Genomic DNA, 19,029 nt, shown 5'->3' with positions numbered 1-19,029 from the left:
GTGCTCTAAAACCAGACTTTCCTAACCCAGTTTGTTGTTCATTAATTCCACAAAATTAAGTTTCTGTCCTTTAGAAAGTGGAGGAACGAGCATTAATTAGGTTTGGGATTATGAAACCAATAATTACTGACTTAAGGTGTTAATACTTCCAATTTGTAACAATTATTCCACGTCGAGCACGTCAGGTGGCCTTTGGCATCAACGCCTGTTTTTCCTGGCTTGGGAAATCCATTTTTCCTGCTTTTTTTTTAATGGAAAAATTATACAGGTACAGAGGGAATTAATAACCCAAAATTGCTGTAAAAAACCCAGTCCCTGCAGTGCCGGAGTGGTTTTAAATCTTGTTTATTCCACATTTTTTTGTGGGTGCTCCGGGTCCATCTGGATTTTCCAGCACGGTGGGGATCCAAAGCGAACTCTGGAAGAGCCTGATGCAAGTGGGATGAAAAGAAGCTTTCAATTGCTCCATGTCTTGATTCGAGTGCACTTGATTTAATGATAATGATCTGGGATTTTTTAATCAACTCTGATTGCATTTTTTCCACGGAATTTCATCTTCGGATTGACCGCGACTCCGGTTGAGTTCGACCTCTTTTATCTCATGGCTCTGTCTGGTTCTTAGGGTTGATTTTTTTCTTTGCTGCTCTATTAAAAATCAATGTAATGACATTTTTTTTTCCATGAAAAATCATCTGATCGTGGAGCTTTGAGGAATCCTTTCTCAGCCCAAGCTCCTCTGTTCAGCTGCTTCCTTTTCCAAGAAAAATTAGTCTGGTTCTTCCCCAAACCGAATTTCCATTTCCAGCGATTCTTATTCCTTACATTTATATTCCCTGGAGCCAAAAGAGCTCTTTTGTCCTGTTTTCCCTCCTGAGGTGCTTACAGCCAATAATAATTTATATAATATAAATATAATTTAAATTATTCACTGTTCTTTTTGGGGAAATTCAGTGTTTTGTGCTCGTTATGTCTTCTCCAGCAAACTCAGATCCTGAATTATTTTTCCAGTGTGGAATTGTTTTCCTTTTGGTCTTTTCTTTGCCCTTTCATTAATTTTTTTTCATTGACCTTTAATTATTTAATGCTGTTTAAAAACACATGAGACTAGGTTAGGATCCTGTACTCGGGTCACTGATTCTGAGTGTGGGAGTAAATTCAATACTTCCTGCACAGTGATCCCAGAAATTCCCACTATTCCAGGACTTTTCCAGTGTTTCAGACCATGCTGGGGCACTCTGGTGCTGGGAACCTCTGCTGGGAATTCATGGATGTGCCTCATTCTGTGTGAGCTTCTGATTCCTGGTGATTGGGAAAATCCATTGGTTGGGAAAATCCACTGGTTTAGAAAATCCACTGATCCTTTCCCATCTGTGCATATGTGCGAGGAATAATGGAATCATGGAATGTTTTGGGATGGAATGAGACTTAAAGATCATCTTGTTCAGCCCCTGCCATGGCAGGGCCACCTCCCACTGTCCCAGGCTGCTCCAAGCCCCAATGTCCAGCCTGGCCTTGGGCACTGCCAGGGATCCAGGGGCAGCCCCAGCTGCTCTGGCAATTCCAGCCCAGCCCCTGCCCACCCTCCCAGCCAGCAATTCCCAATTCCCAATCTCCCATCCAGCCCTGCCCTCTGGCACTGGGAAGCCATTCCCTGGCTCCTGTCCCTCCAGGCCTTGTCCCCAGTCCCTCTGCAGCTCTCTTGGAGCCCCTTTAGGCCCTGCAAGGGGCTCGGAGCTCTCCCTGGATCCTTCTCCTCTCCAGATGAGCACCCCCAGCTCTCCCAGCCTGGCTCCAGAGCAGAGGGGCTCCAGCCCTTGGAGCATCTCCATGGATTCCTCTGGACTCTTTCCAGCAGCTCCATGTCCTGTTCTGTCCCCAGGGCTGGGGCAGCTCGGCAGGTGGGATCTCACCTGAGCAGGGCAGAGGGGCAGAATCCCACTTTTCCTGCTTCCCACACTGCAGGATCAGCCCAGGGCACAATTCCAGGTCACGTCCAGCCTCTCACCCCTCAACACTCCCAATCCTTCTCCTCAGGGCTGCTCCCATCCCTGTGGAAGTCCAGCATTGTCGTGGATGTTGCTGTTTGTTCTGTTAGTCCTGGACATGCCAAACCTGTCTGCTCCCCAGGAATTCCAATGCTAATCCAGCCTCAGAAACAATTGGAATTGGCTCCGTTTGGTGCCCTTGGAGAAGGAAAACCCTCCTGTAGTGCTGCACCCCTTGTGCCATCCCCCTGATGTCACCAGGACGTGCTCATAGGAGCAAGTTTCAACCAGGTGCATTTATAACCTCATTAACAGAGTGGAGAAAACATTTTCGCCATGAAATCCCATCACCGAGAGCTCATTGTATTTTTCCTTTCGGAATTTTGTTGTAACCTGAACCCTCAGGAAAGCATCACAGGCTGGAGTTGTGTGGGGATTGTTGACTACTGAGGTCTTTTGCTTTGTCCTTTTGTGTTGGAGTGTGTTAACAGCCTCCTGGCACGGCTCTGATCCTCCTGAAATTCTATTGGAAATCGATGGAAGCTCCTCAGGGGGCTCCTGGGGTCACGCTCTCCATCGTGGGAACAAGGAGGGAACATTTGCTTCCTTCCAGCAGCTGGAAATGCTGCTTGTTTGCAGTGCTGGGGCTGTTCTGCACATGCAGCACTGCAGATGCAGAATAAATCTCTTTGAAAGGGTTGGAGAGGGAAAAATAGCTCACATGGAGCTGGGAATAACTCAATCCCTGTCTTTCCAGCTTGGTTAGAGCTGTTGTGTGTCCACACTGGACACACGAAGGGATGGAGAGCAGGAGAGCTCGTTATCCTTTCTGTAAGATGCAAGAAATAGAGAAATTAATTGAATTTTTGTGCTTTATATCCCACACTAAGCACTTCAAAGCTGCCCTGATAAAGAAGCTGTGGCTGCCCCTGGATCCCTGGAAGTGTCCAAGGCCAAGCTGGACAGGGTTTGGAGCAGCCTGGGACAGTGGGAGGTGTCCCTACCCATGGCAGGGGTGGGAATGGAATAAGCTTTAAGGTCCCTTCCAACCCAAACCATTCCATGATTCTGTGAATTACTGAAAGTAAATCTGATGAGGAGCAGCTGAGGGAGCTGGGAAGGGGCTGGAGCCCCAGGAGCGGCTGAGGGAGCTGGGAAAGGGGCTCAGCCTGGGGAAAAGGAGGCTCAGGGGGGACCTTGTGGCTCTGCACAAGTCCCTGACAGGAGGGGGCAGCCGGGGGGGTCGGGCTCTGCTGGCAGGGAACAGGGACAGGAGGAGAGGGAACGGCCTCAGGCTGGGCCAGGGCAGGCTCAGGGTGGACAGCAGCAGGAATTTCCCCATGGAAAGGGTGCTCAGGCCTTGGCAGGGGCTGCCCAGGGAGGTTTGGAGTGCCCAGCCCTGGAGGTGTCCCAGGAATTCCTGGAGGTGGCACTCAGAGCTCTGGGCTGGGGACAAGGTGGGCATCGGGCACAGCTGGCACTCGATGGGCTGGGAGGGCTTTTCCAGCCTCAGGGATTCTGTGAGGTTTAGATTGGACAGTTGGGAAAATTTCTTCCCTAATTAGGTTGTCCAGCCCTGGCACAGGTACAGGGTGGAGTCCCCATCCCTGGAGGGATTTCAAATCCATGTGGATGTGGCACTTGGGGCCATGGGGCAGTGGTGGCCTTGTCACTCAGTGCTCTGGGCTGGGAACAAGTGGGCATCGGACACAGCTTGGACTCAATGATCCTAAATTCTTTCCCAACCTCAATAATTCCATGGTTGAAAGCTTGTGCTGGGCCAAGGAGGAAAAATAGCTTGGAAAGCACGGGAGTTTTACATTTAAGGATAATTTAGGAGCTGAATAACTCCCAGCTCAGCGATGCGTCACCGCTGTCTCCGCTCTGCCCGCCGGGATGAAGCCGTTCCCATCCCTTTCCCAGATGTGTTTTATTCTTATCCCGCCTGCTTCGAACATCTGAAGACAAAGGCAGCTAATTAACAAATGAAATCAGCAAACTGTGCAGGCCCAGCAGCTGAGAGGAGATGATCCAGCAAATCCAGCCTGGATCCTGCCGTGCTGTTGGCGCGTGTGACAGTCCCAGAGCTCAGGTGAGGGCTGTGGGCATGATCCGTGTTTCCCACTCCCAGACAGCTCAATGCCTTTGGAATTCTGCACAGGGAGGATTTTAACAGCATCTGCCACACTCTGTGCACCTTCCACTCCGCCATCCGGATGCAATTCCCGGGGAATTCGGATTAGAGCTGTTTTGAGCAGGTTAGGTTGAGCTTCCCATTTGTTCGAGAGCTTAGGGGTGTGTGAGGGGAATTCTTCCAAACCAGTGTTTACCATGCCTGGCCCACCTGGGTTTTGGGGAGCGTTTGGTTCAATTCAGAGATTAAAGCCTGAGAAATCGAACCTGATGGTGGCACAAACCTCTGTGGGAAACATCTTTCTGTAATTATTTTCAGTTTGATTAACAGATTTTAACGACGTAGCCGCGCCCACGACTTCAGTTTTATTTAAAGAGTGATTAATCTGTTGACTCTTCATAATTTCATCAACCCAAAATGAAAATTCGGGGGTATTTTTTTTCCTTCTTGTAAAACAGCAAAGAGATTCATCTTGTTGAGCTTCCCAAGGTTAAATCTTTCTTTTTCCTCTTCGTTTATTTTTGTGTAGTTTTTGAAATTATTGACTCTGGAATGGTTTGGGTTGGGAGGGACCTCAAAGTTCATCCCATCCCACCCCTGCCATGGCAGGGACACCTCCCACTGTCCCAGGCTGCTCCCAGCCCCAATGTCCAGCCTGGCCTTGGGCACTGCCAGGGATCCAGGGGCAGCCCCAGCTGCTCTGGCAATTCCAGCCCAGCCCCTCCCCACCCTCCCAGCCAGCAATTCCCAATTCCCAATCTCCCATCCAGCCCTGCCCTCTGGCACTGGGAAGCCATTCCCTGGCTCCTGTCCCTCCAGGCCTTGTCCCCAGTCCCTCTGCAGCTCTCATGGAGCCCCTTGAGGCCCTGCAAGGGGCTCTGAGCTCTGCCTGGAGCTTTCCCTTCTCCAGGTGAACATTCCCAGCTCTCCCAGCCTGGCTCCAGAGCAGAGGGCCTCCAGCTCTGTGATCTCCTCTCCAACAATTCCATGTTTTCCTTGTGCTGGGGTTCTGGACTCAGTGTTCCAGCTGGGCCCTCCAAGCACACAGGAACACAGCATTCCGTGTGCAACTCAGCCTTGGCTGCAACCATTCCAGAACCTTATCAGCACAGCTTGTTCCTTAAAACACCAATGACCATTCCAAGCCCTTCCCATTCCTCGCAGATTTCCAAGCCCTGGAATATTCCCGTGCTGCTGGGAAAGAACAGCCACCCCCAGCCACCCACAGGCACCGAGCTTTGAGTAGGGGGTTTTAAAATCTGTGTAGAAAATTGAATCTCAATCAGTGCTGATTCAATTGGAACTGAAGCCGGAATTCTGGAGAGCTTCCATGAGCATTGGGATCAGGTGCCTTTAAACAACCTGCCTAAAGGCAGGGAATTTTGGAGTTTCATCATCCCCTGGAACATCCCTGCAGAATCCCTTGTCCAAAACCCATATTTTTCCTGCTTCTTCTATTTTCCAGCTCTCACATGGCCTGAGCAAAGCCCAGCTTTATGTAACCACCCCCAGTCACACATTTGTGCGGCCCTTCCCGACAGCAGGAATATTCAGGGAAATCTCCCAACAATTGGGAGCATTCTTTGCTCTCCTGGTAGTGCTGCTGCTTTTGCTTTGCTGCAGCCATCGGGATCTTTCCAGCACTGCCGTTGGAAAAAATTCCATCAGGTTCTGCAGTGCGAATTTTCCATTAATTGACCATTATGAAATGCTTTGGCAGAGGCTTTGCTGCAGCTCCATTCCCAACTTGGATTTCTTGGAGCTTTCCTGATATTCCTATCAAAATCCATCCCTTGCCATAGTTCAGTGCCTGCTTGGAGGGGATTAGCTGGAGAGGGACTGGGGACAAGGCCTGGAGGGACAGGAGCCAGGGAATGGCTTCCCAGTGCCAGAGGGCAGGGCTGGATGGGAGATTGGGAACTGGGAATTGCTGGCTGGGAGGGTGGGGAGGAGCTGGAACAGAATTTCCAGAGCAGCTGTGGCTGCCCCTGGATCCCTGGCAGTGTGCCAGGCCAGGTTGGAGCAGCCTGGGACAGTGGGAAGTGTCCCTGCCCATGGCAGGGGTGGCACTGGATGATCCTTAAGATCTCCTCCAACCCAAACCATCCCAAGTTTCCATGATCCAGCATGGACCTGTTCCAAGAGAACAGATTGGACAAGCAGGTGATGACATCACAGCTCCTGGAATCATGGAGTAATTAGGAATCATCCATCTAAAATGACCTCTTGTCCAACCCCCTGCTCAAACAGGGCCACCTTCAAGATCAGATTGCTCAGGTCTGTGTCCAGCCAAGCTTTGGATGTCTCCAAGTATCCCATGGACCCTCTGGACACTTGTCCGATTGCCCAGGGAATTTGTTTTCCTTTTATCCAGGTGGAATTTCTCTTGATACAGCTCAGACCTCTTGGCTCATAGTCCCTTCCTCTGCACTTCCAAGAAAAGTTTTTCGTCTTCTCCAGAACCTCCTGGTGGCAATTTAAAGACAGAAATTCCATCTGCTCTTCATCCTGGCTTGTCCTTTGTCTTCATCTTCTCCAGAAGTCCCTGGTTGGCATTTGAAGACAGAAATTGGATTTTCCCTTCATCCAGCCTTCTCCAGGATGGCCAAACCCCACTGCCCCAGAATCTGGATGGCCTCTGGTCAGCTCGGTGGCCTCCCCTGCATTGCTCCAGTTTCTCCATGTCTGGAGCTGGACAGGGCAGTCCGGAAGTTGTCGCATGAGGATGGGTTGGAAAAGAAGGCATTTTTCCCTGGAAACAGCTCTCCTGCTCTTGCAGCCAGGGATGGAGGTGGTTTCAGTCCTGGTTTCAGTCCTGGTTTCAGTTCTGGTTCCAGGTTTTGAGGGATTTCCTGTGGTTTGTCTTGAATAACTTCATGAAAATGAAGCTGAGCTCAGATTTGGTACTCTCAGGTCTTCCATCCAAGGATTCACCTTCACCCAAGGGTCAGAGCTTGGAGGAGCATCCCTGGACTCCGTGATGGAGCTCATGGCTTCTTGTTTGCCATCCAGGGATGTGCTTTAATAGGGATAACCTGGAAATCAATGTGGGAAACGTTCTGTTCTCCATCAAAACTCCGGAAACAGAGTTTAGGTGTTCGACCCTAAAAACTGAAGCGAGTTCATTTTCTCCTCTTTTTTTTCTACTTCATGAGGAGAAGCCAGAATTTCTGAGCACTCTCAACCCTTTTCAGATGCTGCTGTGATTTAAAATAACCTTTAGAACAGCACTGAAACCTCATTAGGAAATGCCATCCTAATTTGGAGCAGCAGATCCATAATTTGCTCCTGTGATCTTAAGTTAAATGTTTTGGAGGTGAGGACGAAGGTAACATTTCCTTAAAATCTGTGCCCCATTACGAGGTATTATTGCTGGAATTGTCGGGAATTTTTGGAACAGGTTTTGTTTCATAATTAATCGAGAGGCTCTCCAGCTTCACTCTTCTTATGCAAATAGAAATGGAGCAGCTAAAGACGAATTTTTAGTCTTTAGATGAATTTTTAGTGTTTAGATTGGGTCTTTTTTTCCTGGAATTTGCTTTTCCACGTGGAATTTTGATGCGTTCTAATCTATTTATTTTATTAACAAAGTTCTTCCCTTAACAATTCCATGGATTGTCAAGCTTTGGAAGAGGCTGCCCAGGGAAGGGGTGGAAGGGGCACCGCTGGAAAAGTTCAGCCAGTTGTGGATGTGGCTCTTGAGGCCGTGGTTTAGCCGTGAGTGTGGTGGTGGTTGATGGTTGGATTTGGTGAGCTCAGGGGGGCTTTTCAACCTCAACAATTCCGGGATTCTCCACCTTTGCAGAGGGATTTGGGGGTGCCTTTGACTGGTTCCTTTTGGTCACGTGAAAATTTGAGAACCTCGTTCTCCATTTCACTGAATTTTGGCCTCAAATAAACCTGATGAACCAACGTTTTGATAATTACTCACACCAGACTTTGCGAAAATGGGGTTAAAGTTTGGCATAAGGGAGTAATTAGCTCCTATCCAAAGGGTTTTTAAGGAATTTTAAGGAACAAGCTGTGCTGATAAGGTTCTGGAATGGTTGCAGCCAAGGCTGAGTTGCACACAGAATGTTGTGTTCCTGTGTGCTTGGAGGGCCCAGCTGGAATGCTGAATCCAGGCCCCTGGCACAAGAAAAACATGGAATTGTTGGAGAGGAGATCACAGAGCTGCTCTGAGGGCTGGAGCTGCTCCAGAGCCAGGCTGGGAGAGCTGGGAACGTTCACCTGGAGAAGAGAAGGATCCAGGGAGAGCTGAGGGTGCCTAAAGGGGCTCCAGGAGAGCTGCAGAGGGACTGGGGACAAGGGATGGAGGGACAGGAGCCAGGGAATGGCTTCCCAGTGCCAGAGGGCAGGGCTGGATGGGAGATTGGGAATTGGGAATTGCTGGCTGGGAGGGTGGGCAGGGGCTGGGCTGGAATTGCCAGAGCAGCTGGGGCTGCCCCTGGATCCCTGGCAGTGCCCAAGGCCAGGCTGGACATTGGGGCTGGGAGCAGCCTGGGACAGTGGGAGGTGTCCCTGCCCATGGCAGGGCTGGCACTGGGTGGGATTTAAGGTCCCTTCCATTCCAAACCATTGGTTTCCAGGGTTGGAGGGACAGGACAAGGGGCAATAACTTCCCACTGCCAGAGGGCCAGGTTAGATGGGATATTGGGAAGGAATTCCCAGCTGTGAGAGTGGTCATTTGGAAGTTGGGTGGTTTTGACCAGCACTTAGGAAAAACATCCCTTCCTTTCCTTGTTTGACCTTGTTCCATTTCTTTCTTTCCTCAATAAAATCATCCCTCCAAAGAAAGCTCAGAATAACTCCCAGACCAGGAATCTCCTTTTTCCTGGTGGGGTAAAGCGCAAATTAATTACTTTGGTCTCCCCATATTCCAAGGGCTATTATAATTTTTTTCCCTATGGAAGCAAATTCCTGGTTGTGGACATCTCATTTTCTTGGAGCTGCTGCAGTGGGAGTAATTATCCGATATCTGTATTTTAATCAAGAGAAATGTGTTCCGAAGCCTGGGATGAATTTACCTGCTGGAAGTTAAATGCCTGTAACTAAAAGCAGGGAATCTGCATTAAATTGCTGTATTAAATTGCAGCTTTAAAAGCAAACAGCTGCGTGCACATGATCCGCGGACTCCTGGATCCTGCCATTTGGATGCAAATCAGGCTGTCTATTTATTTCCAAAGCTTTATAATTTTGTGGAAAAGAGTTAGAAGCAACAAGGAGTAAAGCTGCGAACCAGACGAAACCGCGGTAATCACCGAACTATAATAGAAATATGATTGACATTAGCATGAGATTGGTGCTGTTGTTCTGCCTAAAAATGGGAGTTTTGAAGGAGATCCAGTTGGGGACGAGGAAATAAATCCTAAACCTGACTTTTGCTGCAAAATTCCTAAAATTTGGGGCTTTTAGAGCTGTTTTGTCTCCTGTTTACTCTTGACTTGTTATGAGGCGTCGCAGGAAATTCCCAGCACCGCGGTATTGTCGAGTCAACTAAAGCCTGGCCTAATCTTGTTTTTTCCTGCCTGTTTTTTTCCCAGATTTGGATGATCCCATAGTCACGGTCCACCAGAGCATCGGGGAAGCCAAGGAGCAGTTTTACTATGAGAAGACCGTGTTCCTCAGGTGCGTGGCCAACTCCAACCCACCTGTGCGCTACAGCTGGCGCCGCGGCCAGGAGGTGCTGCTGCAGGGCTCTGACAAGGGAGTGGAGATCTACGAGCCCTTCTTTACCCAGGTAGGCCTGAAAATCGGGAATTTTTTCCATCTTGAGGCTTTGTAATGGGATCTGCCCGCTGGGTTTGGCGGGGGGGCACGACTGGGGATGGCCTCCGGATAACAACACTCCATCCAAACGCCCCCGGGTGTTGTTAAAAGACTTCCTAACATAAAATAGGTTTAAATTTTTGTAAAAATAGAAATTATTAAATGATGAGGGAGTGATATCTACAGGAGAGACTTTAAAGCGATTTTTATTGGGTACTACAATTCCATAGCTCTGATTTGACTCCTATTTCCTCATCCTTCCCGGTCCAATGCCGCGATTCCACACACAGCCTAAATTACAGCCTTAAAAGCTCTTCATGTAGGCCGGGGGAGGTTTAGATTAAGTTTTAGGAGAAGCTCCTTCATGGAAAGGGTTGGAAAGCATTGGAATCGGGATGGGGTAGAGTTACCACCCTTGGAAGTGTTCCCAAAATGTGTGGATGTGGCACTTGAGGACATGGATTAGTGGAAAACCTGGTGGTGGTCGACGGTTGGAATTGATGATCTTGGAGGGCTTTTCCAACCTTAAAAATTCCTTGATTCCAGATTCTATGGCAACTCCCCGTGTTGGTTTTTATAGTCCTTTTTCTGCCTCTTTTATCTTTAAATATAAGGTTTCGTTTCACAATTCCCCACTTAAAAGATGAGGTGGCAAAAAAGGAAATAAAACCTTTTCCGAAATCTTCCCTCTCCCACTCCCTGCCCCGAAGGAAGCCTGGCTCTGTCAGATAAGCTGAGATTAATTTATCATGAACACATTTGCACCGAGGCAGGGAAAAAAAAGGTGGCAAATCCCATTGTCTGTGGCCAAAAGTGTGGGATGGTGTTTGGGAAAAAAAAAAAATAGAAAGAAAGAAAAAAAAAAAAAGGAGAAAAATTGTTTTGGAAAATCCTAAGTGATAGCAAGGAAAGACAGAGGTGAAAACTGCCTGGTAATTTGGTGTTCAGAGCACAAAGCAACTGTGACTTTCATAAATAATTTTCACTTAATGATTTGAGAGCACCTTCATTTGTGGCTTTTTATTGTACTCGACAGCTTTATATTGCTCCAACAGCTCCGTGTTTTCCGGAGAAATGTGGAGCCCGGAACCTTGCAGAGATGGGAATTAAATCAGAGAGCCAAGTTATTGGTGTCCTCAATGTAATGAGATTATTTTGAATTTGACATGAACGGAGCCAGTTTAGCAAATCTGGGGCTTTGCTTGGACTCAAGTGTAAACTGGAGTTTTGAAAGGTTTTAATTAAAAAGGGAGAGTGGATTTTTAAATTTTACATTCCAGTATGGGAATGCTGAGGATTGCTTTCCCTAAAATCTAAGGATTCATCTACTAAAATGTGTCACATGAAATCAGATTTTTTTTTAGGTTATTAAGATCACCCTTCCTAAAATCTTCGAGTGGGTTTAACTAATGAATAAATCAGATTGTCCTGGTGATATTCAAATCTTATCCATAACCTTTCTCCATTTATTGGAGGGCAGCTGGAATTAGCAGGGTCTGGATGCGTGCAGGCAAGATCTGCTCCGTGTTTATGAGAGGAAAAGATGTAATTAAAGGTTCAAGAGTCATCAACATCTTATGCTTAATTAGTTCATCTTCTGATAGGGATGCAAACAGGGAGAGCTGATGTGAAGAGGGAGAGAGGGGATTTGGTTTCGGAGGATCAAGAGGTGGGAATTTTGAGAGGGAATCTTTTTGTTGAGGGATTTGAAGGTGGATTTTAGTTTGGAAGTGAAATGAAATGGAAAGGGAAACAAAATTTCTCAGATATTTTACCCAAAAAAGAGGTTGATTGGTATTTCTGATGGTTTTATTATTTTGGTAATCACAGAATCCTGGAATGGTTTGGTGGGGAAGGGACCTTAAAGCTCATCCCGTTCCAACCCAGGGACACCTCCCACTGTCCCAGGCTGCTCCAACCCTGTCCAACCTGGCCTTGGACACTCCAGGGATCCAGGGGCAGCCCCAGCTGCTCTGGCAATTCCAGCCCAGCCCCTCCCCACCCTCCCAGCCAGCAATTCCCAATTCCCAATCTCCCATCCAGCCCTGCCCTCTGGCACTGGGAAGCCATTCCCTGGCTCCTGTCCCTCCAGGCCTTGTCCCCAGTCCCTCTGCAGCTCTCCTGGAGCCCCTTGAGGCCCTGCAAGGGGCTCTGAGCTCTCCCTGGATCCTTCCCTTCTCCAGGTGAACATTCCCAGCTCTCCCAGCCTGGCTTCAGAGCAGAGGGGCTCCAGCCCTGGAGCATCTCCATGGGTTCCTCTGGCCTCTCTCCAGCAGCTCCACGTCCTGCTCTGTCCCCAGGGCTGGAGCAGCTCTGCAGGTGGGGTCTCACCTGAGTGGGGCAGAGGGACAGAATTCCCCCTTTCCGCTTTTGTCCATACTCTGGGATGATCCCAAAATCCTGTCAGCAATTAAATCACAGGAGGCACCTGGAAAACTGAGCATATCCAGATCAATTCCTTAAACAGGAGCACAATTTTTCAGTCAATGAGAAACATCAGCTACTTATTCCCGCATCCATGGGAGAGAAACGGAGGAAACCTGCCCATCCTCATCCACGAAAATGTTGGAAAAATGAACTTTCTAGATCCCAGATCTCGACAGAGATTCTTTTCCCGGAGAGTTTGCATCCTCCCCGTCGCTCATTGGAATTGCACAGCCTGAGCGCGAGATTAAATTTGCTGTATTTACAATAATTATGCAATTAGACATAATTAGACTAATTATCCCAACCAATGAGGAAAATATATACATTTTTATAAATCTCTGCGAGCTGGGGACGTGATCCAGAATTCCATTGTGAGTTCAGCCCAAGTTCAACTTGGAGCTAAGGAGGGAATTGCTGGGATGTAGCTGCTCCGTGCTTCCAGAACTCCGTGCCTTTGGTAGCCTGGATCAGGCCCTTCCCTATTCCAGAGGAACCTCTTAAAGCAGGAATTTGATCTTTGGGAGCAGCCTTCCCAAGGCTTGGCCTTAATTTTAATCCCATTGTTTCCATGGGATGGGTTGTTCATAGAAACCACTAAAATGCCAATATTCCCAAAGTCTCCCCAAGATTTCAAGGACTGTTTCTTTTCCTCCCTGCTCGGCTGGATGTTTTTTTATGGATTTCTTTTTTTCCCGGTTTTGTACATTCATTTTCTCAAACTTCCATATTTTTCCTAGATATTCCTTGGTAGTTTATCCATGTGACATTGTTAAACATAATTCCATGTGTTCCTAAGGCTCAGCCTACAGTAAAGTTGTTCAGATTTATCAGGACACTGGATAATGAACATCTTCCACATCGTTCTTTTGGAGCTTTGCAGGGGGAATCCCACATTTCCCATTTCCCACTTTTCTGTTGTCTGTGTTTGAAGGAATCCACCATTCCATGTCCTGTTCAGCTCCCTGCTCCATCCCTGCTCCTTGGCTAAAAATAGGATCCAGCAGCACCTCATTTTCAAAGGAAAACAAGAATTTTGTACCTTGGGATTTTTTACATCATGGAAATTGCACCTTGGATAAATAATCCTGAAAAATTTGCTACTTGAAGGACTCTGTCAAACCAGATTCCCTCTGGCTTTCCAGTGCTGATATTCCCTGTATCCTTTGGAAATCCTTTGGGGGAAGACCTCTAAGCCTTTAGGCAGAATCCCTGGAAAAGCTGTTTCCATTTTGTGGAATTTCTTGGGAATTTCCTCTTTGTTTTGGGCTCATCCCTTATGGATCAGTCGGTTGTGTTTCTCTCTCTTGTGGCTGTAACACCAGGGGTCAATCCCAAGAAAAGCACTCGGGAATGCTGGAGGAGGATGGAAATCCCAGATCCTGTATCCATTGTTCCTCTACCTCTGTCCCTTCCTAATGTTCTCTCCTCATTTTCCAGGGAGAAACAAAGATCCTGAAGCTGAAGAATCTCCGACCTCAGGACTACGCCAACTACAGCTGCATCGCCTCTGTGCGGAATGTCTGCAGCATCCCGGATAAAATGGTGTCCTTCCGCCTCTCCAACAAAACAGGTGAGGCTCCAGCAGCCCTTTGTGCTGTGGCTGCACTCAGCTCTTGGATTTGGGATTCTTTCATGGAATCCTGGAATGGTTTGCATGGGAAGAACCTTGAAGTCCATCTCGTTCCAGCCCCTGCCATGGGCAGGGACACCTTCTGTTATCCCAGAGTGATCCAAGCCCGGTCCAGCCTGGCCTTGGACACTGCCAGGGATCCAGAGGCAGCCACAGCTTCTCTGGGAATTCCAGCCCAGCCCCTCACCTCCCTCGCATTTCCATTTCAAATGGAAATATCAAAGAATTCCTTTCCCAATATCCCATCTAAATCTACCCTCTTCCAGCTTAAAGCCGTTTCCCCATTGTCCTGTTCACTCCAGTCAGGAATTCCCAATTCCCAATCTCCCATCCAGCCCTGCCCTCTGGCACTGGGAAGCCATTCCCTGGCTCCTGGCCCTCCAAGCCTTGTCCCCAGTCCCTCTCCAGCTCTCCTGGAGCCCCTTTAGGCCCTGCAAGGGGCTCGGAGCTCTCCCTGCATCCTTCCCTTCTTCAGGTGAACATTCCCAGCTCTTCTAGCTGGCTCCAGAGGGGCTCCAGCCCTTGGAGCAGCTCCGTGGATTCCTCTGGATCACTCCAGCAAATCCACAACTTTTTCATGCTGTGAACTCCAGAGCTGGACACAATTTCCTGGGTGGAGCCTCCAAGGACAGAATAGAGGGGGACAATCCCCTCCCTCCACCTCTTCCCTGTGACCCTGGATCCTCATCCCCCCCCACCCACTGCTGTGACCTCACTTTTCAGACAAAAAGATTTCTTTATTCCAGCACAGACCAGTTCAAAACACCAAACCAGCCCCAAAACCTGAAGTGGATGCTGGAAATGGAACAGCTGAGGCCATCGCAGAAGCGTCACCATGCCCAGGTGACAAGGTGGCACTTAGCAGCAATGCTGTAGAGCAGGGTGGAGGTGCTGGTTGAGATCCATTTTGTGTCTAAAGGCACCCATGGCTCCATAAATTTCTTATCTCAATAGATAAGAAGTTTGAAGGGAAGCACCCCCCATGGCAGGGGGTGGAATGGAATGGGATGGGATTTAAGGCCCTGTCCATCCCAAACCATTCCATGATTCTGCAATTCCAAGCCCCATCTCTCTGCCTTAGCCTGGACCACTCTTTGCTGAGGAGGTTCCTCTGGGCAGGAACAAATTCCTCCTCCCGTAGAAATCCCTGGATCTGCTATTCCAAACCTCTGCTGGGTGTCGAAGAGGGATTACTGACAGATGATGCCTCCCAGTTTCCATGGGAGGCACTGAAAAAGGTAATTTTAGCCCCAGCTCCTGCTGAATGGCACGTGGAACACTCCGAGCTGAGAATAACCTGAATGGAGCCTTTCAAGAGTGTTCATTGTTTCAAAGTGCCGGAGAAAAAGCAGGATATTTACCCAGAAAACCTCGGGAATTCTGGGCTCCTCAGAATAGTTCTTGTGATATGATTGAGGAAAAGCAAATCAGGCTTTTGTCTCGCTCCACGAAGCAGCTTGGGTGGTACGGATTCATTTGGAAATTATATTTGTCTATTAGCAGCCAGTTTAGTGCAGGTGATCATTAATACATAAATTAAGGCTGAGTTTTGGCAGGCTCCAGGATCAAATAAACCAGCCCAGGAATTTTTTCCCGAGCAAGATGAGGCTTTCAATCCGTGATTTTTCAGCTGCCTGCCACAGCTCATTGAAATCACAGCTGAAGCTGCTGCTCTGGCTGGGGCATGTGGTGGGAGACAAATTAAAAAAGGCTTAATTCACTTTTAATCCCTCGATTAGGCTGAAGTCTGTCATGATAAACTCGCTTTGTTTCCCGTCAGTCTGACAATGCCCTGGAAAGGGAATTATGTAAGGTGGAAAAAATATTGCTCTGCACATTTCCTGTCATTCCTGGGGGGAGGTGACTGGGATTAAAGGGGCTGGAAATCCTTGGATGGAAGAAGAGCTGAGGATACTCTGAGCTGAGCATTGCAGGTGGATGGGTTTGTAAAATTCCAGGATAGTTTGGGATCTTAAAGCCCATCCAGTGCCACCCTGCCGTGGGCAGGGACACCTCCCACTATCCCAGGCTGCTCCAGCCTGGCCTTGGACACTTCCAGGGATCCAGGGGCAGCCACAGCTGCTCTGGGATAATTCTTGAGCAAAAAGGAATAACAGAAGATAAAGCTAGACAGGATCCCAAGGGATCCCCTAGTCCTGTTCTTCATTAGGTCTAAGCCTTGTCCTACCAATCCCAAGTTATCCTGGCTGGTTTTGACTCCCTGCAGGGCTGGCAGGGAATCTGATCCTGGCATGGAACAAAGAATTCTGCCCTTCCCCTTTGCAGCAGCATTTTCCGTGTTGGAATATGGGTGTCTTGTCTCAGGAACTCCTGAGGGAGCTGGAAAGGGGCTCAGGCTGGAGCAAAGGAGGCTCAGGGGGGACCTTGTGGCTCTGCACAAGTCCCTGACAAGAGGGGACAGCCGGGGGGGGGTCGGGCTCTGCTTCCATGTAAAAACCTCCAGGAGGAGAGGGAACGGCCTCAAGTTGCATCAGGGGAGATTTAGGTTGGAAATTAGGAAAATTCCTTCCTGGAAAGGGTTCCCCAGTCCTGGCACAGCTGCCCAGGAGAGAGGTGGAGTCCCCATCCCTGGAGCGATTTCAAATCCTTGTGGATGTGGCACTTGGGGACATGGGGCAGTGATGGCCTGGGCAGTGCTGGGAATGGTTGGACTCAACGATCTCAGAGCAGTTTTCCAATCCTAACAATTCCATGATTGTATAAAGAACATTTCCTTTATTTCCTGGGGGTCCCATCATCCCAATATCCCCAGGTCCTGCTGATCTCCTTGGAGAAGCTCACTCCTCGGGGAATGCAGAGCCCTCCACATTCCCAGCCCCATAAACACCAGCTTCAACCAGAGCTGCTTCCCTGAATTCCCAACAAATTTCCTTTCAATATATCCCTGGATCCCAGCTCCCTTTTCCTGAGCACATCGCTGATGATTGTTCCTGCCCGGATTGTGTCCTCCAGAAGCCTGAGGGTCCCTCCTTGGCAGCTCCTCGTTAAGCACTCATCCCTAATCCACTAATTAGGATGGTGCTGTTGCAGCAGGGCTGGGCTGAGGTGTCTGGAGCCGTTCAGGCAGAGCTGCACTCGGGGAATTGAGGAACAATTCATCCCTGCTATTTTTGGAAAGCAGGAATTAAGCTCTAGGGGCACTGAGATCCATGACCTCGGCTTGCAGGCGTGACTTTGGCATGGCTGGGATGGATTTAATCCCATGTGGATTTAAATTTAGCAAGGAAGGGACAATTCCATGATGGGTTTAAGCCGGTTTAACTCCGCTGCCGAAGGGAGGATCCTGCTTCCCTCAGCACCGCTGGATCGAATCCCCACGGAATGAATCCCTCCAGTGTGGGAGCTGGGAGCTTTTGTGGCCTCTCCCGAGCGAGACCAGCGAGGAAGTGCCTTGAAAAGCCAAGATCCGCCTCCCTTCCTCCCGCTGGAATTCTCAATGCCACATCTGTGCGTGAACGGCAGCACGAGCCCACGGAGGCATCAAAGTGCTGGAAAAGGGAGAGCAAAAGCACCCAGGAAAAGAGGGCCATAAGGACATGAGTCATCAAAGCTGCGGCCCCACGGCTCAAAAAACACAGGGATTCTGGAAAAGCTGGAGGAGGGGGTATTAAAAGGGTGTTGAGGATAGAAAGGAGCACAGGGAATGGGATAGGGATACCTGGACTGGCTTATGTGAATATATGGGGATATAAAAATATTGAGCTCAGCTGAAAAACCTTCATAAATACAATTTCTACTTAAATTTAGTTATAGTTTAAGATTTTAGGGAAAGGTTCTTCCCAAAAGGGTGCTGGGCACTGCCCAGGCTCCCCAGGGAATGGGCACGGCCCCGAGGCTGCCAGAGCTCCAGGAGCGTTTGGACAGCGCTGCCAGGGATGCCCAGGGTGGGGTTGTTGGGGTGCCTGTGCAGGGAAGGAGTTGGACGGGATGATCTTTGTGAATCCTTCCCACTCAGGATATTCCGTGATTTTACAATTCCATGATAATTCCACTCTTTATTTCTATCCCGTAACTCCCCTCTCCGCTCCCCGAACCTCGTCATTTTCCATTTTGACAGGATGCCCAGACAAAATGATCTTGCTCTTGCCTCAACTTTAAGCCTCTTTATTTCAGGGACAGGCTCAGGGGAGACTGAAAAATAGGATTTTTTCTTTTTAATCTCTGGCAGGAGCAGCGACTGCTCAGGGACCCCAGTGGGAGGTTCAGGGACACAGACAAGAGTGGCTCTGGCCATCAAGGGACACCTGCCCTGGGTCAGGGGAGCCACCCATTTGTCCCAGGACAGATCCAGGAACTTTTACCAGCTGGAAATTCCTCCTGTGTGCCAGGGAAAACCCTAAATCCTGCCCCATATCAGGAGGGGTTGGAATTAGGTCATCTCCCAGGTCTATTCTAACCCAAACCATTCCATGAGGAACCATTCCATGATGATCCTAAATCACTTGCAATGCTTAAAGCTGCTCTGGGAATATTTTACCTCAGTAATTCTGTGTATTAAATCAAAAAAAGGAGACAAACTTGAAAGATTTGGGATCTGAGAAGCTTCTCATTATTTTTTCTTGACCTGTAAGTGCCGGAAATGTAAAGGCAGTGAAAAGGAGATGGGAGAAAAGAGGGAATAAGAGAAAAAGAAAGATGAGATATAAGATAAATAAGTTTTATTTGCCTAAACAAACACCAAGTTTGTAGAACTAGAACTGGTCTAGAAATGTCTAGCTGGAGTATTTTCCATGAGTTGTGCAACTTCCACTGGGATCTCTCAGCAGCAGCAGAGGATGGACATAGAAAAGTATAAACGAGATTTTCATTGCCTGTTGAGTTTTTGGATTTTTTTCTATTATTTTTCCCTGGGTTTATTTTTATTTAGGGGTAATTCAGGCTTTCTGAAGGGCTGATGGTGAAAAGAAAGGACCTGTCCTATTGCAGGGTGGTCAAGAAAAAGTTTATTTTCGCCCTATAAAATAAGGGTAAAAAAGAAAAAAAATGAGGGGGGAATGGAGCTGAAGGAGGAGAGATTTAGGTTGGATTTATGAAAGGAATTCCTGGCTGGGAGGGTGGGGAGG

General features: G+C 48.5%; 1 protein-coding gene across 3 annotated transcripts in view; it reads left to right on the top strand.

Moving 5' to 3' along the window:
* Nucleotides 1-19,029, top strand: part of MDGA2 (MAM domain containing glycosylphosphatidylinositol anchor 2) — a 233,286-nt gene that overhangs the window by 98,123 nt on the left and 116,134 nt on the right. For all 3 annotated transcript variants that reach the window (XM_048307676.1, XM_048307674.1, XM_048307677.1), the window contains 2 exons: nucleotides 9,663-9,859; nucleotides 13,753-13,885. In XM_048307676.1, the coding sequence (XP_048163633.1) occupies nucleotides 9,663-9,859; nucleotides 13,753-13,885 (330 nt within the window). The remainder of the gene's footprint in view (nucleotides 1-9,662; nucleotides 9,860-13,752; nucleotides 13,886-19,029) is intronic.

Source organism: Corvus hawaiiensis, chromosome 6, assembly GCF_020740725.1.
Source record: "Corvus hawaiiensis isolate bCorHaw1 chromosome 6, bCorHaw1.pri.cur, whole genome shotgun sequence".
NCBI lineage: Eukaryota > Metazoa > Chordata > Aves > Passeriformes > Corvidae > Corvus > Corvus hawaiiensis.
Note: the sequence above shows the minus strand (reverse complement) of the source record. Positions and strands in the feature narration are given on the sequence as shown.